The sequence below is a fragment of the Mus caroli genome, chromosome 13, assembly GCF_900094665.2.
Source record: "Mus caroli chromosome 13, CAROLI_EIJ_v1.1, whole genome shotgun sequence".
Lineage (NCBI taxonomy): Eukaryota > Metazoa > Chordata > Mammalia > Rodentia > Muridae > Mus > Mus caroli.
Window position 1 is genome coordinate 43,728,608 of NC_034582.1, and position 25,885 is coordinate 43,754,492.

At 44.8% G+C, this 25,885-nt stretch overlaps 1 protein-coding gene across 6 annotated transcripts; it reads right to left on the reverse strand.

The window, feature by feature from the left end:
- Positions 1–41: 41 nt before the first annotated feature.
- Positions 42–25,606, reverse strand: Znf169 (zinc finger protein 169). Of its 6 annotated transcripts, none has more exons than XM_029468526.1 (5): positions 25,548–25,606; positions 19,057–19,143; positions 11,461–11,587; positions 11,006–11,101; positions 42–3,192 (listed from the first exon to the last, which is right to left on the reverse strand). In XM_029468526.1, the coding sequence occupies exons 2-5, from the start codon at positions 19,087–19,089 to the stop codon at positions 1,253–1,255; spliced, it is 2,196 nt and encodes a 731-aa protein (XP_029324386.1). In that variant the 5' UTR covers positions 19,090–19,143; positions 25,548–25,606; the 3' UTR covers positions 42–1,252. The 6 variants fall into 6 exon arrangements, with proteins under 6 accessions (XP_029324386.1, XP_021035783.1, XP_029324383.1 ...); XM_021180124.2 differs by having other exon boundaries at positions 42–3,195; XM_029468523.1 differs by having other exon boundaries at positions 42–3,195; positions 25,456–25,584.
- Positions 25,607–25,885: the final 279 nt, after the last annotated feature.

Below are 25,885 nucleotides of genomic sequence, written 5' to 3' on the forward strand. Positions count from 1 at the left end.
GGGGAGGGGAGGGGAGGGAAAAGAAAAAAGAAAAGAAAAGAAAAAGAGAAGAGAGAAAAGAATAGAAAAAAGGAAAATGTGGTTCCAAACCCTGGTCAGGTCTGGAGCGAGGTCAAACGTGTGAAACTGATGTTCAGGGCTGGGAAAACAATACTGCCTGCCAGTCCTGTGAGCCAGGGGACAGAACACTGAGTCAATATTACTCTTGAGACTTAAGGTCCCATTGAATTTGCCTGCTAGGTTTGTGCTGGACCCTGGGACCCATCACTGCTCAGGTCTTTCTGATGTTTCCCTTTTGGAATAGGAATATCTAACCTGTATCTGTCTAGTCATTGGATTTTGGAAGCAAGTTCCATGTTTAACTTCACAGGATTGCGGATAGAAATACGGCTTACAGGTGAACTGGAATTATATCCTCACCAATACATGAATTAGATATTTGTATTAAGAGATTTTCAATTTAGAGTTGACGCTGAAATGAGTTAAGGATATCAGGTGCTGAGGATGCTGGGAATCCTAGCCCCACAACATAAATACCGATACCTTACCTCTAGTGTGGCATGACTTGGAGGCAGGACATTTAATAAAGGTTAAACAAGGTCATCTGGATGTGGTCCTATCCAGAATTCGAGGCACCAGGAAAAATATATACAGGAGGGCTGGACCTGTAGGTGCACAGCACATCAGGAAGCCATCCACCCACTAAGGGGAGGTGTAGTCACAGCAACACCTGAGCCGGTCTGATAGAGGACTTCTAGGCTCATATATATGGCGAAGTAAACTTCTTTTGCCTGAGCTCTACAGTTTGGGGTATTTTGTTAGGAAACCCTAGAAAACTAACGCATACTGCTAACTGAAGATAGTAAACTATAAACCAATGATTTCATGAACAAGTAAGGGCTTTCCCCTACCCCATTTCCAGAAACATTCTCTAGTGATTTCTGTCAGTTTCATGCTCCCGAAAAAAGGAAGAAACGAGTCGGGCAAACACCTCTCAGGCTTAGAAGTTGATGGCCATACTTAGCCTTCCTATGTCTATGGAGGTGAAACTTCCAGCTGAAGCCATGCCCACAATGCCTGCTCTTAGGGCTTCTTGCCCGAGTAAGTCTGCTGATGTCTGATGAGGGCAGAGTTAAAGCCAAAGCTGTGCCCAAACCAATGGCTTCTCTTCGGAGTGGACTGGGTCCTCTAGTCAGAGGTGAGGTGTCATCCCATCCAGTCCCTACCCACATACACTGTTAACAAAATACTTCTACTTGGAGTGTGTCCTCTGGTGTCTAGTAAGAAGTGACTTAAAAGCAAAGGCACGCCCACACTGGGGGCACAGGTAAGGCTTCTCCCCTGTATGGCTCCTCTGGTGCCCTATGAGGTTGAACTTTTGGCTAAACGCCTTGCCACACTCAGGGCACACGTAGGGCTTCTCCCCCGTATGTGTCTTCTGGTGTCTGATGAAGAGAGACTTAAACTCAAAGGCTCGACCACACTCAGTACACTGGTAAGGCTTCTCCTCTCCGTGGGTCCTCTGGTGTCTAATGAGAGAGACCTTCTTTCCGAATGCTCGCCCACACTCAGCACACAGGAATGGCTTCTCCCCTGTGTGAATCCTCTGGTGCCTAGCGAGGTTGAACTTCTGCCTGAAGCGCTGGCCACACTGGGGACAGGCATAGGGCTTTTCCCCCGTGTGCGTCTTCTGGTGCCCAATGAGGTTGAACTTCTGGCTAAACCCTCTGCCACACTGAGGACACACATAAGGCTTCTCCCCCGTGTGTATCTTCTGGTGTCTGGTGAGGAGTGACTTAAACTCAAAGGTGCGTCCACACTCGGGACACTGGTAAGGTTTCTCCCACCCTGCGTGGGTCCTCTGGTGTCTGATGAGCATGGACTGCTTTACAAATGCACGCCCACACTCAGGGCACAGAAAAGGTAACTCCCCTGTATGAATCCTCTGGTGCCCGATGAGGTTGAACTTCTGGCTAAACCCCCTACCACACTGGGGGCACACGTAGGGCTTCTCCCCCATGTGCGTTTTACGGTGTCTGGTGAGGAGCGACTTAAACTCAAAGGCTCGTCCACACTCAGGGCATAGGAAAGGTTTTACCTCTGTGTGAATCCTCTGGTGCCTAATGAGGTTAACCTTCTGGGTGAAACTCCAGCCACACTGGCGACACACGAAAGGCTTCTCCCCGGTATGTGTCTTCTGATGTCTCATGAGCGTACCCTTTTGGCCAAAGCGTTGCCCGCAGTCGGGGCAGACATGAGGCTTCTCCCCAGAGTGTGTGACCTGGTGAGTGAGGAGCCGGGAGAGCAGCCTGAAGCCACGCCCACACACCGAGCAGATGAAGGGGTTGTCACCCGAGTGTGACCAGCTGTGCTGTAGCAGCGAGGCCTTCCGGCAAAAGCCCCTCCCACACTCGGGACACACGAAGGGCTTTTTATCCAGGTGAGTCCGCTGGTGGAGGACGAGGTCTATCTTCTGGCGGAAGCCACGCCCACACTCGGGACAAACAAGGGGGCTCTCTCCAGAGTGGATAATCTTCTTGTGGCTGTTGAGGGAGGATACGTACATGAAGCCTCGCCCACACTCCTCACACACGTGCGGCTTCTCTCCAGAGTGTTTCCTCTGATGGACCGTGAGAGAAGCCTTCTGAGCGAACTGGTGCCCGCACTCTGAACACGAATAAGGCTTCTCCACTCCGTCCATTCTCTGGAGCTTCATGAGGTCTGAACTCTGACCAAAGCCCCCTCCGCAGTCAGGAAACACGTGGTGCTTCTGAGGGCTGAACAGGTTTGTGACTTCATCAAGCCCTAGTGGAAATGCTCCATGTAGGACGGCCCCAGATGCTGACTCGTCGGGTCCCTTCAACACTGTGACTGCCTCCTCAGGGGCCAGGTCAAGGTCTGTTTGTTTACTGTCGCCTTCTACCCAGTATGCTGCCTGACCTTGACATGGGCTAAAGAACGTCTTCAGAATTCTCGTTGGACTTGTCCTCTGCAACAGAGCATCGCTGCTGTCTCTCTCTTCACCTCCTTCATTGCTGGAACAGCCTGGAGCTTCTGACTGGATGTTGCTCCCTGCTGGTGGGCTTGGGAAAGTCTGAGAGGGAGGTCCATTCAGCACACACACTCTGAGGACTTCTGGACTAGCAAAGGATACCGGGGACGAGAGACAGGGCTCTAATTCTGTCCTGGGTTCTGCTAGAAAGAAAGCAATGATCAGAATCACAGAGGTGCCTTGTAGATAGGAACATTTCCCCAACAGTGATTCCTCAGATGTTCATAAATACTCCCTTTACAGGTCTATCTTCCACACTCTACTGCAAACAGCCTTCCCACAGCTCTGAAAGGAAAACTGAAACACTGAAAAGCCTTATGGGTAATGTATACTCTGTAAGCTATTACAATTAGAACTGCTAATCATGGCGTGAACGTCCATGAATACTCGCTTTTACTCCATCAGGAATTACAAGTTTCTTCAGTGATTTTCTTTCTTCTATAAGGAAGTGACTAAGTTTCAAGTCATCCCCCAAATGGGAGAGGCAGTACCAAATAATGTCAAGAGGTCCATCAGTGGTATTCAACTGAATGCTCCCTCACCCAGAAAGCAAACCAAGAAAATAAGCTGTGATTCTCTTGTCAGAAAATGGGGATTCGGCAATGAAGCAGGATTTCATGGCCTCCACCTACAAGCCCTTAAAGAAATCTGATTCTCGTGACCTAATTAATCCAAGAGCCTCTTGGATTTTCTTAAATGTCCCCCTTTAATATCTGGACTTGCCAAGGAGATATCAAATCAATATACCTGTTCAGGCAATTGGTTCTTAGAGTTGATTATAAAGAAATCTGATGAGCTCTGACTGAGGACTCAGCATGTCCAGCCTTTCTAGACCTACTTGATTCTTGCTGATCAATACAGAGGAGACATATTTCATGAAGCATCTTCAATAGGTATGCCAACTGTTTATATAGATGGTTGCTGAACCACCGTCAATTATTAGTGTACCACTTACTACTACTTTCACACAGAAGAGAAGTCATTACAACAAAGATATCCTTGAAGTCTAAAGTACACACTGTAGAACCTTTTATGAATAACTACCATGAAAGCCCCCCTTCCTAACTCCTGAGTCCCACTGTTTTTTTCTCCTAAGAAAACTAATCAATACACTTGCTTTCTGGGTGCCCCTGCTCGTTGAATGGACTTCTTGACAATTACTAATGCTGTTCCTCGTGGCTGCCCAAAGCTTTGGTACCCAGAGCTGGACACCAAAGGTCCTACTGTGGTCAGCTTCTCATCAGGAAATGTGTTCTAAACTGGCTCACTAGACTCTGATTTGCTCTGGTAAGCTAGTTTGCCGGTATTAACATGACTCTTGGCAGTTGTTAGCATTTCTAGCTATCAGCTATTTACAGCTCAGTAGCAGAGCACACGCCTGGCATAAACAAGGCCCTGGGTTCAATATTTAGCCATCAAACAATACACATACACCACACACACACACTTTCTGTAATTCTGGAGTTTTTAACAGCTGAAGTTTGAGTATGCACTGCCAACTCCCTGCCTATGATTTGAAAGGAAGAAATAGATACCCAGGCTTTGTCTTATCAGTATTCCCACTTGTTCATAAGAACGAATCACATTTACCAGGCATCTTTGTATGTGTCTTCAGCAGCAGGGGAACTGTTGTTGTGTCTTGTGTTAATGTGGTGACTGACCTAAGCACAGTGACCACTGCCCTTATGGGAGGCATGGCTTCTAATAAAGATGTCTGCCTGTATAGTTCACTTGGCAGAGTGGTAGTAGTGTGGCAAATTTAAACTGAAAGCAACTGAGCTTGTCTTCTTTAACCTCAGTGGCTCTCATGCCATCAGGCACAGGCCTGAATAGGACTAACGACTGGTCTTCCCCCAGTAAGGGAACCCTTCTTAGGACCTTCCCACTTAGAAATAGTTCCTCAGTTCCCCAACTCAAGCAAAAGCTTTGGCCCACAAGCCTCTGGGTTGGACCTGCGTCAGTCCCTGCAGAGCTCCACCTTGCTGGCTGCAAGTCATGAGGATTGTCAGCCTCCGAAACCGTGTGAATGAATTCCTCACTATGTTAGGAACACCTCCACCCTACCGGTACTGCCGCTCTCCTTCTGAAGAAGAACAGATTTTTGGTACCAACAAAGTAGATGTTTTGGTCACGTGAAAAAACGTGACAGTTGCTTCAGAACTGGAGAGTTGTGATATACACGCTAAAGAGGGCCTAGATTGTCATGAAAGGGAGTGTTGGTAGGAAACATGCAAAACAAGTTTCTGAACTGTACTCCAGTTTTTGTGGAAGAGTAGCACTCATGCACGGTGAAATGCTTAGCTGAGATTTCTTAAGCAAATCAGCACAGCTGCAGCTCAACTGACCTTACCACTTGAAAATGCAAGAAGTTCATTGAATGGTTAAGGAAACTTCTCGGCTTATGCACATCAGAATGATGGGGAAGCTTGTTTTGAGGCGAACACTCAGGGTGTCACTACACAGCCTTTTGTGGCCATATAATCACCCCTAACTGCAGAAGCCTGCAACACACGTGGGACTGATTAGGGCACCAGAAACACGGCCAGCTGGGACCAAGAGAGACCAGGAAACTGGGACAGAGTGAGGAAAGGCTGCCGCAGTTCTCGGACGCTAAAGCTCTGGAGAGAAAAACTTGGGTTTTTTAATAGTGCAGGATTTTTAAGCTGGGGTTTTTCACCGTGGCACCTTCAGATGTGTATGGCATTATACCCACTCTGCTCACCCCCCCCCACTCCCCCACTCCCCCAACCCCCTCTAGCTGGTTCTTCCTTACAACTTCTGCTTCCTTATCCATCCATTCTTTACCTTCCTGTAAGGGTATTCCCCACCTTTACAACCCATCCCTTTAAGCTTTTTTGACCTGCAACAAAACAGAGGGGGGAAGGAGGGAGGCAGGGAGGGAGGGAGGGAGGGAGGGGGAGGGAGAGAGAGAGAGAGAGAGAGAGAGAGAGAGAGAGAGAGAGAGAGAAATCTAGGTTCCATATATGAGAAGAAAACATGCACTATCTGTCTTTCTGACTCTGCCTTGTTTTGCTTAACAAGGATGATCTCCAGTTGCACCCAGCTGCCTGCAAATCCCTTCAGTATACGCCTAGGAGGGACATAGCTGAGTCATTTAGCAGTTCTATTTTTAGTTTCTTGAGTACCTGTCATGCTGATTCCCATAGAGACTGTATGTGTTATAGCCTCGCTGGCAGGGTGGAGGGGCTCCTTTTCCCTGAATCTGCACTAGAATTTGCAGGGGGTTTGTTTGTTTGTTTTTCTGATGATAACCACTCTCTGATGGGGGTGCGATGGAATCTCACAGCAGCTTTAATTGGCAGCTTCCTGGTGGCTACAGATGTTGAGCACTTCCTCACACATTTACTGCTCACTTGTATCTCTTAAGAATGGTCTATTCACTTACTCTTGTGGTTCAGTAGTTCCCTTCTTTTTTAGTAGAGCTGCTTTGATGTAAACATGCACCATGCTTCAAAAAAGTGAAGAATGGCCCAAATCAAATCAATGTCACTTCCACCACAGAGGCAGAGCCCACAAACCATGGGAGCAAGGGGACCACAGTGGTTATGAGAAGGTATTCTCCTTCTGGCTGAGGGCATGGGATGGGGCTTGACAGACTTCTGGGAATGGAATCCCTGCTACAAGTTGGTGGGGGACCTGGCCATTGGCCCCGTGAGCCTAAGAGCAGAGCAAGTCCAAGAGGATTATTTGTGAGCCTCAAGAATTAATGGTTTTTGTCTTCTTAGTTGTGAAGGGGTGCACATTACCCCCTTCTCTTCCTTCTGTTAATGGTAGAATAGAAATACTCTAAACCTAACATGCAAGGCACAAAGAAAAGCCCACAGAGGGGAGGTACCCAGTATACCTATTGATATTTTACTACCTGAAGTACAGAAAATGTTACCTTTCTTAAGGTTTTATTATCTTCTATATTCTTATTCGTCATACTTTTTTTTTTGGGGGGGGGGGGTTCTTTGAGACAGGGTTTCTCTGTGTAGACCTGGCTGTCCTGGACAGTACTGTCTCACTTTGTAGACCAGGCTGGCCTTGAACTCAGAAATCCACCTGCCTCTGCTTCCCAAGTGCTGGGATTAAAGGCGTGTGCCACCACCGCCAGGCATTCGTCATACTTTTTAAAGAAATTGTAGCTAAGGTTAAAAACTTGATTTAATCATCAATATGACTGCAAAAATCTTAGACGTAAAGGACATTCTACTGTAGAGCCATATTTGTACTCTTAAAATCATTTTTTTTTCTTTCTAATGCTCTTGCTCTACAACTTCTTTTTTTTAATGGTTTGTTGTGGTGGTGGTGGTGGTGATTTAGGGGTTTGGTTGGTTGTTGTTGATGTTGTTGTGATTTGGGGGGTTGGTTGGTTGGTTTTTGATACTGGGTATAAGAGCAAGATTACCTCTTTCACCATTTCTATTTCTTTGAATAATTTCCTTACCTATAGTTTAACATATGTCACAAATTCTTTATTTCTATTAGTATCATGAATCACTTTCATTTCTCAGGGATAGTTTTGCTAGGTATAAAATTTACAGTCCTTTCAGTGCTTAAGAAAAATCCCTGCCATGTCTTCATTGGCCTAGTTAGTTCACATGAAAAATCCTCTATAGGCAAGGCATTTATCCCCACTGGCTGCTTTCCAGGTCTTTCCCCTCTTTTTAGTTTCCAGAATTGTAGTTATCGTGTGTCTTCATGTTTATGCATATATGTTTATTTAATGTTTCTATGACTTCTTGTATCTATATGTTTATCTTTTAATAAGTTTTCAACCACAATTTACCATATTTTTCATTATCCTTTTGGGGTTCTGATGATATAAGTACTGTTTCTTTTTCTTTTCCCACAAGTCTCTGAAACCATTTTTTTTTCAGGCTATTTTCTTTCTTTGTTCACATTTATGATATTTTATTGTTCTGGAATTAAGTTCACTGATTCCACTCAGATGTAGTTTTGCACATATTTAATCTCACCACTCAGAAGGCAGAGCAAGTGGATCCCTATGAGATCAAGGCCAGACAGGGCTACAGAGTGCAACTCTGTCTTAAAACATAAACAAACTCACTGATTCCAACCTATCATTCCAACTCTTTGGCTAAGCCCATCCAATGAGCTCACATTTTCTATTGTATATTTCAGTAACACAACTGCAGGCTAATTTTTATATAAAATATTTCTTTGCTGATATTTTTATATACTCTTTTATTTGTTTCAAGAGTATATATAATAGGTTGAAAATCCTGGACTGAACCTAAGGTCTTGTTCATGCTAGGCAAATGCTCTATCCCTTTTATTTTGAAGGTCTCACAGTTGTTCAGGTTGACCTTGAACTCATTCTATAACCAGGCTGCCATTCTTGCTGTTCTCCTACCTCAGCCAAGTGCTAAATTCACAGTCCTGCATCCACCAGGCCCTGAAAGGTAATTCTAATCTCTGATACCACCACTACCACCTCAGCTGTATGTTACCATCACCTTCAAGTTGTAATTTCCTGGTTCTTGGTATGAAGGGTGGTGGTTTTTTTATTCTATGCTGAATTGGCTTTCATGCTAAGAGACTCTGAGCCCTATAAGAAATATACACCCAGGGCTGGAGAGATGGCTCAGTGGTTAAGAGACGGACTGCTCTTCCAGAGGTCCTGAGTTCAATTCCCAGCAACCACATGGTGGCTCACAACCATCTGTAATGGGATCTCATGCCCTCTTCTGGTGTGTGTCTGAGGACAGCTACAGTGTACTCGTGTATATTAACTAAATAATTCTTAAAAATAAATAAATAAACAAATAAATAAATAAATACACACCCTATTTATGCCCAACACTCAGATACAAGTCAGGAGTTAAGCACATCATAATTTATCAATATGATGTAATTCTACTCGCCAACAAAAATGAATTATTGATGTATAGCCCATGGATAAAATTCTAAGTAATTATGCTAAATAGAGAAAACAATTATATCCTGTGTGAATCAATTTACATATGTTCTAGGTAATTTAGACACATCTATAATCAGGAAAAATGGATTAGAAAGGAGGAGATATTATTGACAGTTGATGGATTTTTGGGAAGGGTAAATCGGTTTCCTTTAAGGTAAGGCCCTGGTAGGTCTACTACACCTAGTGAATGGCCTCATATCCATGAATACATGGGCAAAATAAAAGACTCGCTGGGCTATTTTTAAAAAGAAAGAAAAAGAAGACATGACTTTGGGAACTGTGTGGTGGAGGAAAGAAGTGTAAATATGATCAAAATACATTGTATGTATACATGAAATTCTCAAAGGGGATTAATAAAATTAATTTTATTTTTTCCAAAATGAATAAAATATTCTACTTTTTAAAGAAAGAAAAGAGAGCAGGAAGTCAGAAGGTAGAAGCTGTGGTAAAATATGCAAAGTTCGGGGATCTTGATATGCTCACTGTTTCCGTTATAACAAAACTTACTGGTTTTCACTTTTAACACAGTTTATTCTACCTTAAAACCATCCCTCATAATTTTCTTAATACCACATACCTAAATAACATTTTATATTGTTATGTTAATATACTCATGTAATATTCTTTTTTATAAAGTCTATGTTTGATATAAAGCATAAAATCCCCCATATGGTTTACTTAGAAGGAAAATAAATAAAATAAAAATAAGAATGTGGTGCCACACACATTTAATCTCAGCAGCACTCGAGAGGCAGAGGCAGGCACAGCTCTGGGAGTGGAAAGTTAACCTGACCGACATAGGGAGTCCCAGGCCAGCCAGAGCTACACAGTAAAGACAAATTCATTAATAAGAAAAAGATAAGCCAGGAAGAAATTTATCTGTACATTCTAATAATCATAAAAATTAGTGTAAGTTGAATTAAAGACCTAAGTATTTGGGGGAAAGTCTACAACTGTGATCAATAACAGAAGAAAACTTAACTACAATCTGGGCAGATGTCTAAAGCAGTCCATCACTCTCAGAAGGGGACAGATCACGTGATAAGATATTCACATTAGCCACCTAAGACCCCGTGAGATTCCAAGAAGATGGGGAATGGGGTCAGACAGTACCCATATTGGTAAGGATGTGTTAGAAGAATTCTCACACTGCCCTGGGGCACGTGCTCTTACCTGCTTCAGTTTGGCATAGCCTAGCCATTCAAAGCCACGCCTGTATGTGGGCCAGCTATTTCAGTCCTACCAATGGTTCCTGCATCCTTCCACAGTGTCACACAAATGTAGAGTAACACTACCTAATTGCCAGGCGTTGGGGGCTGCATACTATGCGTGGAGAAGTTTACAAAGGTGCAAAATAATGTGGTATGCTGAAGGACCCACGGGGTCAGATAAAAGGGCAAAGGTAGCCATAGAATGTGAACACAGAAGGCGGTGGGGAAGCTGAACAGTCTGAGGATGAACAAGCCTGCCCCCTGGTGAACAATGGGCTCCTAACCCCTAGGGGCTGTCAGATTAACGTACTTCTTCACATGAATTAAACCATCATAAAGAAAGCAAAGCTGTGAGGATTTACAGGCTGGCTGAGATGTGCGGCAGCTTCTGGATCAAGTACAGAAAATGAAGAGCGTTCAGCAGGAACGGACTAGTCGGTCTAGAAGGGTGGCACTGTTTTTAAGATCAAACACAAGACCGGCAAGGACATGGGAGGAAATCCTAAATAAGCTGCAGGAGCCAATCAGGTGCCCTCTGTGGGGCTGGACCGTCTCCTAGCAACTATGAGAGGGAGCCAATCAGGTGCCCTCTGCGGGGCTGGACCGTCTCCTAGCAACTGTGAGGGGGGAAGCGGGGGAGAGTGAGAGAGGCAGTGCTACCCAGCCTTACGTGGAGCCCCGGGAGGCCTACAGAACTACCCTTAGCATGTCAGAGTGGATCCCTTATCCGAGGGACACCCCCCCACCCCCCGCGCAATGCCTTGTATCCTCGCCTGCCCAAAGTCTCCCTCTTACCTGGACAAAGGTCCAGAAAGCATCCGCTGCCATCTCTCCAGGGTTCCGCCCCTTGTTCCAGCTGCGTGATGAGTTTTGGTTTGGAAAATGCAATTCCTAGTCACAAGAAACAAACCCCAAGTGACCTTAGGCTAGTGGCTCAAGAGGCTTCAACAGAACTCCGGGCCAACGTAGGAGATGTCAGACACCCAGAAGGGGAGTGGAGAGGTGGGGAAATAATATCAGAATACTAAGAAAGAATGAACGGGGGCAGAGGATCCTAGGTCAAAAGCAGGGTCAATCGCCCCGAGAAATACACTGTCAGTCACTGCATGCACAAGCACACACGTATGCAGGCGTGCACACAGTTCACTGCAAAACATGGACACTAAAGAAGAACAGAGTGTGTTGGCTGCTACACAGGCGTTTAACCTGCCCACAGATCACGTCCAAGACGTAAAACAGGGCGGCCTTACCCAGGGAGACCAGGTGGCTATAGTTCTCCAGCATTACTTCCCTGTACAGAATCCTCTGGGCAGGACTCAGCAGCTCCCACTCCATCTGGCTGAAGGCCACAGCCACGTCATGGAAGGCCATTAATGCCTGTAACAAAAAACACATTCCTGCTCGTGAAAGCAGCAGTCTGGCTAAAACCAGTAACCAGCCTGTCACTATCCGGAACCAAGGCAGTAAGAATGCGGTGACTGCAGCAAGAGCATGCGGTGGACCGGCCCTGCTTCCTACCCTGAACCTTATTGTTGTATGTTGAAAGCAACTCCCTTGTATGGACACCAGTTCTATACATTGAAACCAGAGATGACGGGTTTCCTGTTTTGCTCTAGGCATATACAAGACCTTCAAAAGCCACAGTTTTAACTAGTGTGGCTATATAGCAGGGCTTGAAACCAGGAAGACTAAATCCTTCCACTTTACTCTTCATTTCATTTACTTTACCTGTAGTGGTTCTTGCTATATTGTCCATGTTAATTCAACTCCCAACTCTGCTACCATAGCATCCTGGGTAGCTGGGATTTGATATGTACCACCATACACAGTTGATAAATATCACTTAAAAGTTATTTTAGCTGGGCCTTCCTATACAAGTTCTAAAGCTACCCTGTATATACCTACAAACAAGAGAAACTGGTATGACTTTACCAGAATTTGTTTACCATGGGTCTTAGTTAGGGTTTCTATTGCTGCGATTAAACACCATGTCCAAAAAGCAAGTTGGGAAGGAAAAGGTTAATTTGGCTTACACTTCTACATCATAGTCCATCACTGAAGGGAGTCAGGATGGGAACTCAAACAGGGCAGGACCCTGGAGGCAGGAACTGATGCAGAAGCCATGGAAGGGTGCTCCCTCTGGCTCGCTCAGCCTGCTTTCTTATAGAATCTAGAACCACCAGCTGAGGGATGGCACCACCCAAAATGGGCTGGGCCTTCCCCAACCATCACCAACCAAGAAAATGTTCCACAGTCTGGCCCACTCCTGAAGGCATTTTCTGTTGAGGTTTCCTCTTCCCAGGTGACTACAGATTGTGTCAAGTGGACACAAACCTAGCTAGCACACCATGTATTTCCATCCAGAGAGAATTGACATCTTTATTATGTCAACATCTTCCTGCCTTTACAGTGTGTGTGTGTGTGTATGACAGAGACAGAGAAACAGAGACAAAGAGACAGAGACAGAAATGAGAGAAAGAGAGAGAAAGAGAGAGAGAGAGAGAGAGAGAGAGAGGATTTCTTTTGCTAAATGTAATTTCCAGCACTAAGATCCTACAAGGATTTTTATTATACTACACTTCAGAATTTCTATGTGTGTTATATGTGTGACTTTGATGGCCTGGAGTTTGAATGCATATTCACTGCTGCAATATACAGGGCGTGTGATATCGCTATTTGATTAAAACCTAGCTGAACTCTCTCATAAGCCCTAAGAAGTTTTTCTGCTAAGTTCCCTGAGATTTTTCTACAGGGACAATCATGTCACATAGAAATAAGAACAGTTTTAGTTCTTAGTTTTTTTACTCTTTCCTTACTTTTTCGCTCTAGCTAGAACTTTTAGCATTACATGGAGTGAACGGAGAAAACAGACATCCTATGCTTATCCTCAGTCTTACAAAATGAATTCAGTTCTTCATCATTAACATGCAAACATTAGGATAGCTATTATCAAAAAATCAAGGCAACAGGTCATCGAAAAATACAGAGAACCAGGCAGTGGCTCACACCCTTAATCCTAGCCCTCAGAAGGCAAAGGCAAGTGGATCTCTGTGAGTTCGAGGCCAGCCTGGGCTACAGAGAAATGTCCAGGACATCCGAGGATGCACAGAAAAACTCTGTCTCAAAAATAAATAAATAATAAATAAATTAAATTAAAGTATACAGAGAAATTGAAACTTTCCACACTCCTGGCAGGAACATAAAACGGGGCATTTCTAGAGGAAAGTTTCATAGTAATACAACAGTAATTCCCTAACATTAAAAGCACAAACCCAGAACACTGTAGGACAATGTCCACAGCTGCATCCTTCACAGCTGCTTGAAGGTGGAAACCACCCAGGTGGCTAACAAATGGTGACAAATGATGACATGAACAGTAGCACACATCGACACCAAAAAGGAAATCCTACCTGCATTTTCTAGAATAGGCCTTGAAACTATTACATCAAGTAAATTATGCCCATCACAAGGGGAGAAAGGCTGCACTTCTTTTAGCAGAAGGATGGCAGTGACGTTAACCCAGCTGTGAATGTACCTGATGACGCTGAATTGTCCATTTAAAATAGGAAATGATAAACTTTATGGTAAGATGGCATGGATTTATTCTCACAGCTTGACAAGCCGAGTCAGGGGTAGGTTTCAGGGCATGATGGTCTAACCTTCTCCTGAACCCCACTTGTCTGGTCTGGATATCAAGATGATATTTCTCCATAAAGGAAATTTTAAAGGTGTTCCCTCCTCTTCTAGTTTTGGGAGGAAAGTGCAGCGTTGATGCTAAGCCTTTAATGTGCGGTAGAATTCTACACTCAAGTCACTGGCACTTTGGTACGAACTGAAGTTGAATCTTTTGATCACAGGTGGTACTGTCATCCAGTCACAAGCATGGGAAGCCTTTCTCCCATGCAGGCCTGACCCCGCTTAGCTTCCCCCAGTCATTCAGGATGCCAAGACTGTAAGCAAAAGCCTGTCTACTTCTTGAAGTCTTCCCCCCCCCCCGAAATGCTTTTGTCAACAAATCTTTGGCTTCCTTGGTAAATTTATTTCTAGGAATTTTGGGGAGCTATTTTGAAAGAATTGTTTCTTCTTTATTCACAAACAGATCAGTGGTAAGATAGATAGTGTGAGTTGGTTATATATACTGCAGATTTTATTATTCTGATGAATTTGCTAACTCTAACCATCTTTTTTCTCTGGAAATGTTATTCAACTCATGATGGCCTAATCAAATGCCTGAAATTTTTCTTTCTCACAGTGCTAGAAGTCAACTGGAAGTGTTAATGCAGGGCCTCGTCTATTCTCAAGACAGCGGCTTGTGAACTCCACAGGGGACACACACCAATCTCATAGGGAAGGGAGGGACAAAGGAGACACAAGGGGCCAAATTCGTTCTCTTTAGGCCCTTTATAAGTCAGTAAGTTCTGCCCCTATGGCTTAATCTCTTCCCCCAGATCCTCTCTTGTTTCAACATAAAACTCTTGGGGCAAATACACAGACGAAGGAAAAGTCCTCGACAGCTTTAAGGTATTGGCTCAGGTTCCGAGTAAAGAGATCATTTCACTCTTTCTTACCAATTTGCTATCTCAATGACTGGTGCTGGCTTTCAGATAAGAAATCAGCTTAATCACACAGGGGATCTCGTATGGGAAATGAGTCACCTCTCGATTAACTGCTTCCGAAAGTTCTGTCTTTGGTTATTAAAATCATGGTGTGGTGTTTGGTTTGGTTGGTTACTGTTTATCTTACTTGGTGTCTGTGGGCTTCTTACAAGCACAGATCATTGTTCACAGACTTTATAGAAGTTGCTTCTTCACCTCCTCCCTGGATCTTTTCCTCCATTCCCACTGTGAACATCAGGATAGCGACTGATGCCCAGAGCTCTCTCAAGCTCTGGTTTTATTTACTTTCTCTTGCATTCTTTGTTTGCTCCTTAGAATGAACACACGACTGAACCATCTCCAGTCTTCAGTCGGTCTACCCAATAGGCTGTTGAACGCCTTTGCTGAAAGTTTCACTCCAGTCAATATGCTTTATAACTCTATAATTTGTGGATTGTTTCTTTTTATAATTTTTCTTTATTGAATTCTCTATTTGTTGAAACACCGTTGACTTGAACTCTTTTTGGTTCCAAGTCCGAAGTTCCCTAAGCTCTTTATGCTGCATTTCCTTCCTCCAGGTCGCTTAGCAGACAGACAACTTAAGGGTAGGTCGGCAGCTGAAAATATCACCGCGGTCTCTAGCCACTGAGCATCGGCTGCTTCTTTCAACAGTGTCTTCCAGTTCCGACTAGACTCCATCATTCTTCAGACACTGGTTCTGACTGCCTCGGTCAGCTCATTGCTTTCTTGATGGGAAGACCTGCATTTCTCTTTTATGGCATTTTCATTACATACTCTTTTTTATGGTTATATTCATATAAGATAGCCACAGTTAAATCCACACAATACAAATTACATCAGTTGTCTTAGTTATTGTTCTATGGTGGTAAAGAGACGCCACAACCGCGGCAACTCTTACTAAGAAGAACATTTAATTGTGGCTGACTTACAGGGTCACAGTTCAGCCCCTTGTAGTCATCATGGGAAGCATGGTGGCCCACAGATAGGCATGGTGCTGGAGAGATAGCCAGACCTCCATCCAGATCAGCAGACAGCAGGAAGAGAGAGAGAAACTGGGCCTGGCTTGAACATTTGAAACCTCAAAGTCCACCCACAGTGACACACTTCCTCCAGCAAAGCCACACCTATTCCAACAAACTGATAACCCCTATCCCTGTCAGGTAACACCACCACTACCTAATAATGATCAAGCATCCAAGTCTACGAGCCCATGGGAGCCGTCCCTATTCAAACCACCACAGTGGCTAACAGAAGCTGGAAGACGCGAGTATGGAGTAAAATAACTCTGCAAGTGCAAGATTCCTTTTGGAAGTAACAAAAACATTATGGTGGTGAAGGCTGTACAATTTAACATACACTAGTTGATAGTATACAAAAATCCACTGAATTACATATTTCTTATGGGTGAACTTCATAGTGATTTTTTTTCATGTATATGAGTGTTTTGCCCATATGTGTATCTCTGCACAACATGCATGCCGGGTGCAACGTTCAAAAGAGGAGATTGGATCCCCAGGAACAGAAGTTATAATAGTCATGAATCACCATGCTAGGTCCTCTGCAAGAGCAACGAGTGCTCTTAACCACTGAGCCATCTCAGCAGCCCCCCATTTTTAACATTTAAAATTCCAATGATAGGTCTTGTCATCCAATGAGGGTCTCTGCAGTAATGGAGCTTGAAGTGTGGTGATTTTTTTTTTTTTTTTTTTTTTTTTAAAACATATTATGGTTTGTAGCAGACTTTGAAAAACAACCTTAAGATTCAATGAAGGTCTGTTAAATGGTTTCTAATCAGCTATTATCCTGTACCTACCAGATCTTTAATGTTATAATTCAAGTTCCTTCATATATATGATATATGTCATATATATGATATATAGATATGCATATATAATACAGATATATTATATATATATAGTCTGTGTGTGTGTCGGATGTGTCAGATATTTCTATGCAATTCAGATCTGGTACACAATATGGTAACTGAAAATACAATTTTAATAACCGCTGTTGATGAAGAACACTTCTCTAGGAGCCAGATGTGGTGGGACACACCTATGATCACACATATGCAGCCAGAGAAGAAGCTCAGCTGTCATTTCTCAAGTGGTGTCTACCTTGTTTTTTGAGACAAGACCTGTCATTGGCCTAAGACTCATTAAACATGCTGGGCTACCTTGGCAGTGAACCCCAGAGATCTGCCTCTCTCTGCCTCCTCAGCACTGGGGTTACAAGCATGCACCACCACTTGAGTTGTTTTGACATGTTTTAACATTTACTTGTGTTGGGGGGGTGGGTAACATGTATGTATAGCACAGCACATGTGTAGAGGTCAGAGGACAACGCGCAGGACTTGGTTCTCCCCTTCTACCACGTGAGTCCACAGGGATCAAACTCAGGTCACTGGCAGCAGACACTTTTACCCACTGGGCCATCTTGCCATCCCCTGACTTCGTGTATGTATATGTATGTGTATGTGTATGTCTATTATGTATGTATGTATGTATGTATGTATGTATGTATGTGAACATGAATGCGGCTGCCCCAGGGAGGCCAGGAAGAGGGTTCGAGGTTCCCTAGAGCTGGAGTTACAGGTGGTAGTGAGCCAACCAATGTGAGTGACAGAAACCAAACTCCAGCTCTCCACAGAGCTTGCTTGCTTGTTTGTTTCAAGGCAGACAAGGTTTCTCTGTGTAGCTCCAGCTGCCCTGGAACTTGATCTGTTGACCAGACTAGCCTTCAACTCAGAGATTCACCAGCCTCTGCCTCCTGAGTGCTAGGATTAAAGGCGTGCGCCATCACACCCAGAACGCTCTTACCTGCTGAGTGGTCCTCCAGTGTCCCCTGACCCTTTCTTTAAAAAAAAAAAAAATATATGGGTTCCCCGGGAATCAAGCTCAGGTCCTCAAACTCACAGGACAAGAACTTCATCAGCTGCCCTATCACGCAGCCCAGTCCAGACTGTTAAGCACCACCTTCCAATCTTTTAAACATGGATGCCTCTTCAATTTAAAATGGTTCAACATATACTCTCCGTTCTACAGCAGTACAAAGTTATATATGTTCACTCGGTAGAGGCTGGTCTCAGTGTGCCATTTGTATAGAGCTAGTCAGTAGCGACAAGGTGCAGCTCCTAGTGAGCCATGTGATCGTGAGGGCAAGTAACTGGTGCTCTATGGTGCCCTCTGAGGCCAAGTTCTTACATGGGATACACTGGGTGTATTAAATCCACTTTCTACTTACAGTGTAAAGTTACAATGGGCTTTCAGGACATCATCAGTGAAGGAACACATATATAAGAAAGCTCAAACACAAAGCATGGTGGGTCACAACACCAGAGCCATCCATGCACTGTGTGTACACCACGCATACCATCTGACCTCTCCAAGAAAACTAAAGTATCAGAGACTGCTGGCCAGGGCAAGCTTCTGACATAGTAAATGACAGCATGCAGTCACAAGTTCTGAGACATTCCAACTCTCCAGCTTGCAAAATCCTCCAAAATCCATCCTAGAGGCTGGGAAGGCAGCTACTGAGAAAATGTGTGCCTGGAAATCATAAGCACCAAGTTTGATCCCCAGCACCCATGCAGAAATCCAGGTGCTGAAACGCCAGTGCTGAGAGGTGGAGACAGGATCCCTGGAGCTCGCTATGTCAGCCTAGCTTAGTCAGTGAGCCTCTGTCTCAAAAGAACAACACAGATGCCGGCTGTGGTGGCACACACCTTTAATCCCAGCACTTGGGAGGCAGAGGCAGGTGGATTTCTGAGTTCGAGGCCAGCCTGGTCTACAGAGTGAGTTCCAGGACAGCCAGGGCTATACAGAGAAACCCTGTCTCAAAAAAACACAAACAAAGCAAAAACAACAACAAAAAGAACAATACAGATGACTCCTGAAGATCGGCACCAGGGCTGGCTTCTGGCTTCCATGCCCTAGTGTGCCTATGCACACACATGGGGAGGGATGGCCTTCTTATACATCTCTTATTAGGCCTTGGGAATCACAGGATACCTAAGCCTGGATAACCTGTGTTTTCATGTTAGCTGTGTGATAATCATAGTTAACTATTCTGGAAAATGTTTTTGTCATGAATAAAGCAAAGAAATCTTATAAAAAGCTCCAGGTAAGATGGGTTAAACCTCCTAGATGGAGGTAGGCACTGCCTTACACCCTCAAGGAAAACTGCAGACAGGAAAAAGGGCAAAGGAGTATGAGAAATGTCAGGACTCACCTTGTCTCTGGTTGTCAGGAGCCCTGGGGCCATTTCCCACGTTCCAGAATATTCTCCCTGGAGAGGAGTCTGCTTTCAGAGTCCAATCTGAGGAACAAGAAGAAAAGCAAGAACACTTAGAAAGGAGACTGGACATGCCCCAGTCTCCTGACTGAGCAGAAAGTTAGGGACATGGTAGAGGTGAGGTAAGTAGGTTGAAAGAGAGCAAGCATCTCTACAGCCCATGTAACCAGTAAGGAGAACCCGCAGATCTGAGCCAGTCACCAGGTCAAGCCTCATCTCTGGCTGAGTAACAGAGCCTCCATTCTCCAACAGCTGGGTAAAACTCAGAGTGTCCACCAGCAAGCACGCACTCACAGGGAAAGAGAAAGCTCCCTGGCGCCCTGCAGACAGAAGAATCCCATCCATACCAGCTTGGAGGCTAAAGGACAGCGCAGGAGAATTCCAAAGTGAAGATCACACAGGGGGAGAACTGGAGCTGAGAAGAGGCCTGGTCTCTTCCCACGTGACCCTGGCTACACCCACTCACAAAGCCAAGATGAGGTTCCCAGGGGTTGAAATGTCACTTGGAATTTAGGTCATCGGCAGCGCTTGCCCCATTCTATACAGAGTCAGCCTCATAAACAGTTTGTTTAAGGAAGAAGTAGAGGGAGATCTTCTCTTAATTACAGATAGGAGAAAATCATTGCTCACATGCTAGATGTGACCTGGCCTGGATCCTGGCTTACACACATGAATGAGAGAAGACCACTAAAGAGAATTAAACATGAATGGGGCATGAGACAATGTTAGAAAATTGTAACTATCATTAGCTGTAATCATGTCCTTTGGGGATATGGAGGAAAATGACAATCATTATTAAAAAGCAAAGCAAAAGTACTGAATGATGAATTGATACTAATAAATATTGTTAAATATGATGCCTGTGACAGATAAAAGTGTTAAAATATATAGGGATGGAAGCTCTCGTGGAATGAAAAGGTACTTAAACGCATGTCAATCAAACGTAACATGTAAACCTTATAGAGACATACTGTAAGAAGTCAGTGAAAGAAAGAACTCTGGCTTGGTCTATAGATGGCATGACTTTGGAGAGAAACCCCACAAAATCAACAAAAACTCCTAAAGCAAGTTATTTAAACTAGTAGATACAAAGTTAATCATAAAATATTACTTTCTATACATTAGCAATGAACCACTAGAATTTGTGATCAAACCAGTTCAATACAATAACATCCAAACAAAGAAATACTAAGTATAATTTAATCATGAGATGGCTATAAGGAAAACTAGAAAACCTTGTTGAAAGAAAAGAAAGGTCTAGTCTGGAGAGATGACTCAGTGGCCAAGAGCACTGCCTGCTCCTCCAGAGGTCCTGAGTTCAATTCCCAGCAACCACATGATGGCTCACAACCATCTGTAATGGAATTCGATGCCCTCTTCTGGTGTGTCTGAAAACAGTGACAGTGTACTCACAGAAATGAAAGGTCTAAATCAGCAAGGATATATACAGAAGAAGGAGGAGGAAGAAGAAGAGGAGGAGAAGGAGGAGACAGCACTGTGAAGGTGCCACTTCTCCTGGGTTCCAGATACAAACGCCTTCCCATCAAAATTTCAGGGAATTACTTTATAGATATTTTTTTAAAAATCACCAATCCATATGAAAGGACAAAGGACACAAGAGAGTTACTACAGTCCTGAAGAACAAACCCAGATGCTGCCAGAGAGCACAACTTACAAAGCAGCAGTAATCAAGGTCATGGAGTATTGGGGCTGGGGAGTGACGATGGAGAGCAAACTTAGAAACATAGCCACATAAACGGAGTCAAATGAACCCTGTCCCAAGTAGTCTGAACGGTCCTGATGAAGATGGTGACTTTTCTGTCAGGACATAGTATTCTGCAATAGCCCAGCTCAAACTGACCCAGTGAAGACACAAACCAGACTGGTCCTGCCCCGGAGGTGCGGGGCAGCTGGATTCACTCACAGACAGGCTCTGGCATAGGCCCCCAGAAAGGAGCCGACTCCCAAGAAACCCACACTTCACGGCGAGGACTGGGTGCAAGGCAGTTCACCCACTTGCAAGTGATAAATCGAGGTTGTGGATCCATAGAAATTCAGAGCTGTTATACTTCTGGGAATGACTGCAATGTTTTCTCACGGTAAAGTTCAAAATTCTAAGTCCTGAGAGAGGGATACATAACACTAAAGACCTTTCTGAAAGGGATATGTGGAAACCTACTACCATAGAAGCCCCAACATACACAGAAAGAGAGGGGCGTTAAAATGCAGTTACCCTGTAACAATAACACCCCCACACGCTAGACACCAGAGACTAATAATTTAAAAGTCCATTGCTAGGAACGGGTTTAACCTCTTTTGGAGTTGTTGGCCACCGAGGCCCAGAAGACCCACCCCAAACATTACAAACTATTGTCCATGCTCTTGTTACTCTCCAAAACTTGACAATAAGACCCTATTTGCTGAGGACACCACATATTTGAGCCAAAGGACATGAGGGGATCAAGCTGGTACTGGCTTGGAAGCTTCGTCACTTCTGGCTAGCTTCCAACTGCTAAAAGGTGCTGTGCTTGCTACCGGGGTAAAAAAAAAAAAAATAGTCACCAATTGGACCTGGCTATGAGCCCTGCAAACTATAACAATGACTAGCCTAGCAAGATATACAGATAGGTCAGAACCTATCTAGACATGCAATAGCTCCTGGAGAAGAGCCTACTACCACTACACGGATAAATGGATATAGTATTAAGCCAATCTGTAATGATTTCTTGGTTTACCCATAGATTAATGCCTCTCTCTCCATCCTCATTTGTGACACTTCCATTTTGCATAGATGATGATTAAACACAGAGACCCACAGCTGCCCAAGGTGTAGAGAACAAAAAACTGCAGACATCTCAGCCATAACGGGAACATATATACCACAAAACCCCAGCCAAGGCTCAGGTAGCAAAGAGGTTGTAAGAGCCAGAGGTGGTGGATAACTCCAAGGAAACAATATCTTCAGACCATATCTTAGTTAGGTTTCTATTCCTGCACAAACATCACGACCAAGAAGCAAGTTGGGGAGGAAAGGGTTTATTCAGCTTACATTTCCACATTGCTGTTCATCACCAAAGGAAGTCAGGACTGGAACTCAAGCAGGTCAGGAAGCAGGAGCTGATGCAGAAGCCATGGAGGGATGTTCCTTACTGGCTTGCTTCCCCTGGCTTGCTCAGCTTGCTTTCTTATAGAACCCAAGACTACCAGCACAGAGATGGCACCACCCACAAGGGGCCCTCCCCCCTTGATCACCAACCAAGAAAAGTCCCCACAGCTGGATCTCATGGAGGCACTTCCCCAACTGAAGCTCCTTTATCTGTGATAACTCCAGCTGTGTCAAGTTGACACACAAAACTGTCAAGTCAGTACAATTGTCCCCTTGTCAACTTGACACATAAACACATCACTATTAAGCCTCAACCCTTAATTTCTTATTCATCCCCAAGATCTAAATAACATTAAAAGTCCCACAGTCTTTACATATTAAAAGTTCAATCCCTTTAAAATATCAAATATCTTTTAAAATTCAAAATCTCTTAACTGTGGGCTCCACTAAAATAACTACTTCAAGAAGGAAAAATATCGGGCACAGTCACAATCAAAAGCAAAATTAAACTCCAACTGTCCAATGTCTGGGACCCAACTCATGATGTTCTGGGCTCCTCCAAGGGCTTGGGTCACTTCTCCAGTTCTGCCCTTTGTAGCACACACCTTGTCTTCTAGACTCCAGCTGCCTGTACTACACTGCTGCTGCTGTCCTTGGTGGTCATCTCATGGTACTGACATCTCCAAAACACTGCTATCTCCCACTGGAACTAGGCTTCACAAATAGTCTCTCATAGGCTCTCTTCATGGTGCCAAGCCTCAACTTCTTTGCATGACCCCTTCAGTCCTGGGCCATCAATTGCAACTTAGGCTACACCTTCATCAATGGCCTTCTATGGTCTCTCACAGTGCTCTTCATGACCCCTTCCATGCCTTCAAAACCTGAGTGACTCTTACACATTACAAAGTCCAGCCACAGCACAAGGTACAACCTTGGCTATCTCTGGAACACAGCCTCTGTGCTCTCAGAAAACACTTCCCAGAAGATTTCACCTCAGTGATGCTGGTCTCTTCTTATCACCGATAATTTCTTTTTCTCTTTTTTTTAAGATTTATTTATTTATTTTATGTGTATGAGTACACACTGTAGCTGTACAGATAGTTGTGAGCCTTCATCTGGTTGTTGGGAATTGAATTTAGGACCTCTGCTCACTCAGGTCAAGCCCACTCGATCTGGCCAAAGATTTATTTATTATTATAAATAAGTACACTGTAGCTGTCTTCAGACACACCAGAAGAGGGTGTCCGATCTCATTAAGGGTGGTTGTAAGCCACCATGTGGTTGCTGGGATTTGAACTCAGAAGAGCAGTCAGTGCTCTTACCCCCTGAGCCATCTTACCAACTCAATCTGCTAATTTCTTAGCTCCAGCTCACTAGCATCAATAGTCCCAGTAATGCAAAGTTTTCACTTTAGTAGTTCTGGTATCTTGTTAATTGCAGCAGATTCTTCAGCCCCAGCTAACCAAAACCACAGAATCTTCACAATAAAAATAGCAGCGGCACTGCTAAGAGTCTTTAGTCTTCCCTCTGAAATTTCACAAGCCAGGCCTCCATCTTGTGCACTGTTCTCAACATTATCTTCCAAGCTCCTACACAACATCCCACAGAGCTCTTAGCACCGAATGGATCTTCTAGCCCAAAGTTCCAAAGTACTTCCACAGTCCTCCCCAAAACATCATCAGGTTGTCACAAGAATACCCCATTCCTGGTACCAATTTGTCTTAGTCAGGGTTTGTATTCCTGCACAAATATCATGACCAATAAGCAAGTTGGAGAGGAAAAGGTTTATTCAGCTTACACTTTCCACATTGCTGTTCATCACCAAAGGAAGTCAGGACTGGAACTCAAGCAGGTCAGGAAGCAGGAGCTGATGCAGAGGCCATGGAGGGATGTTCCTTACTGGCTTGCTTCCCCTGGCTTGCTCAGCTTGCTTTCTTATAGAACCCAAGACTACCAGCACAGAGATGGCACCACCCACAATAGGCCCTCCCCCCTTGATCACCAACCAAGAAAAGTCCCCACAGCTGGATCTCATGGAGGCACTTCCCCAACTGAAGCTCCTTTATCTGTGATAACTCCAGCCTGTGTCAAGTTGACACACAAAACCAGCCAGTACAGACCACAATAGGGCAACTGTAAATACAAGCTCACAGCAGTTTCAACACCATGCACATGACCCGTGCAAGCCCAAACCAGAACAAATTTCAGCACAGAGACAGGAGTTCAGCACCAAATACCTAGTACCAAGCTACGGGCAATTATTAGCTGCTGGGAGAGTAGAAGGGTTTCTCTAAGAGTATATAGCCCGAGGTAAGCCAATCACAATCCAGTGAAATATTCAAGAATATTGAATTCAGCATAAGTTAGTCTTAAAGGGTTTTGAAACAAAAAAGAAAGATAGGTCACAAAGATAGGTGGACTGGGGGCAGAATTTTCAGTGGTGAATATAATCAAAATGAGTTTTATATATAGATCAGAGAACTAAAGAGAAAAAGAGAGACCAGGCTACACCTCCAGAAATTCAGGGAGCCAACAAGCCCTGGGTCATGGGGGAAATGTCCCTTCCCATTACATCACTCCAGGCTCTTGGAAGGTCCCAGAGCTCAAGAGAGCCACACAAGGTCATTAGCCCACAACGTGTAAAAAGGCCACCCCCACTCCCCCCTACCCACATATACACACAGGCACACGCGCGCGCGCACACACACACACACACCACACAAGCCTTGCCATACACCAAGACTCCAAACTTCAAGGCTAGCTCCAGTCTCCTGGTCTTTGCCGTTGCATTCAGCCAGGCAATTCTGTATGTTTTCCCCGTAAGGCAAGCCTCCTGCTCGAACACTGGTCCTAGCGACCAAGCTGTATTTCCAAATTTATGATGAGCGCAGCTCCCCAAGACTTCTGTCCTCACCAATTCAGACATTTGCTCCTATCCCTCACAAACCTCAACGGAGAACGGGGGTGGAAAGGTGACATCTAGATGCCCCAGGTCCAATCTCCCTGACCTGGCACTAACACAGGGGACACACCTACAGCGTCATAGCCTGGGAAGCAGGCCAGACTGACCTGTAGCTTGTCTAGGACAAGATAGTGGACCCCAAATCCCGTTCTCACATGGCCCCCTCCCCATCCGAGGGTCTTCACCGAGACCCTCCTCTGGGATGGGCAGAGAAGCTGATTCCACTCCCAAAGACTCCACGCATCGAGGATGGAGCAGCGGCAGACACCTGAACCTTGTGGGTGGCCCACGCCAGCTCTCCAGACTCTTCCCCGCCTGGAGGGATCTGCAGGAGCCGAAGACGTCTGCACTTTCGCTCACCAGAACCGCGGTAGGATCGTCCACAGGCACAGGTGACGACTGCAGGATGCGGAAGTACACCGACCGGGGTGACGCGCGCGCACTTCACTACCCACGCAGCGCTAGAGATGGGGGAACTACAATACCCAGAATGCCGCGTGCTGCAGGACACCCCATGCTGACTTGGTGGCTGCAACCCGAAGCTTCAGACTACAGGAGGTGCTCCCTACCAACAAGACAACAGGGTAAGATCTTGGAGAAACAGAAAAAAATCAGAAAAGCCAAACTGAGTCCGGAGAGCTGGCGTGGGCCACCCACAAGGTTCAGGTGTCTGCCGCTGCTCCATCCTCGATACGTGG

Excerpts from the sequence above, each read along its gene's own strand:
- Znf169 (XM_021180124.2), bottom strand. The coding sequence starts at position 19,089 with ATGGCCCCAGGGCTCCTGACAACCAGAGACAAG. Across the intron at positions 11,588-19,056 it reads TCCTGACAACCAGAGACAAG|GCATTAATGGCCTTCCATGA; the intron begins GTGAGTCCTGAC and ends TTTTTGTTACAG. Across the intron at positions 3,196-11,005 it reads CTTTCTGGACCTTTGTCCAG|CAGAACCCAGGACAGAATTA; the intron begins GTAAGAGGGAGA and ends CTTTCTTTCTAG.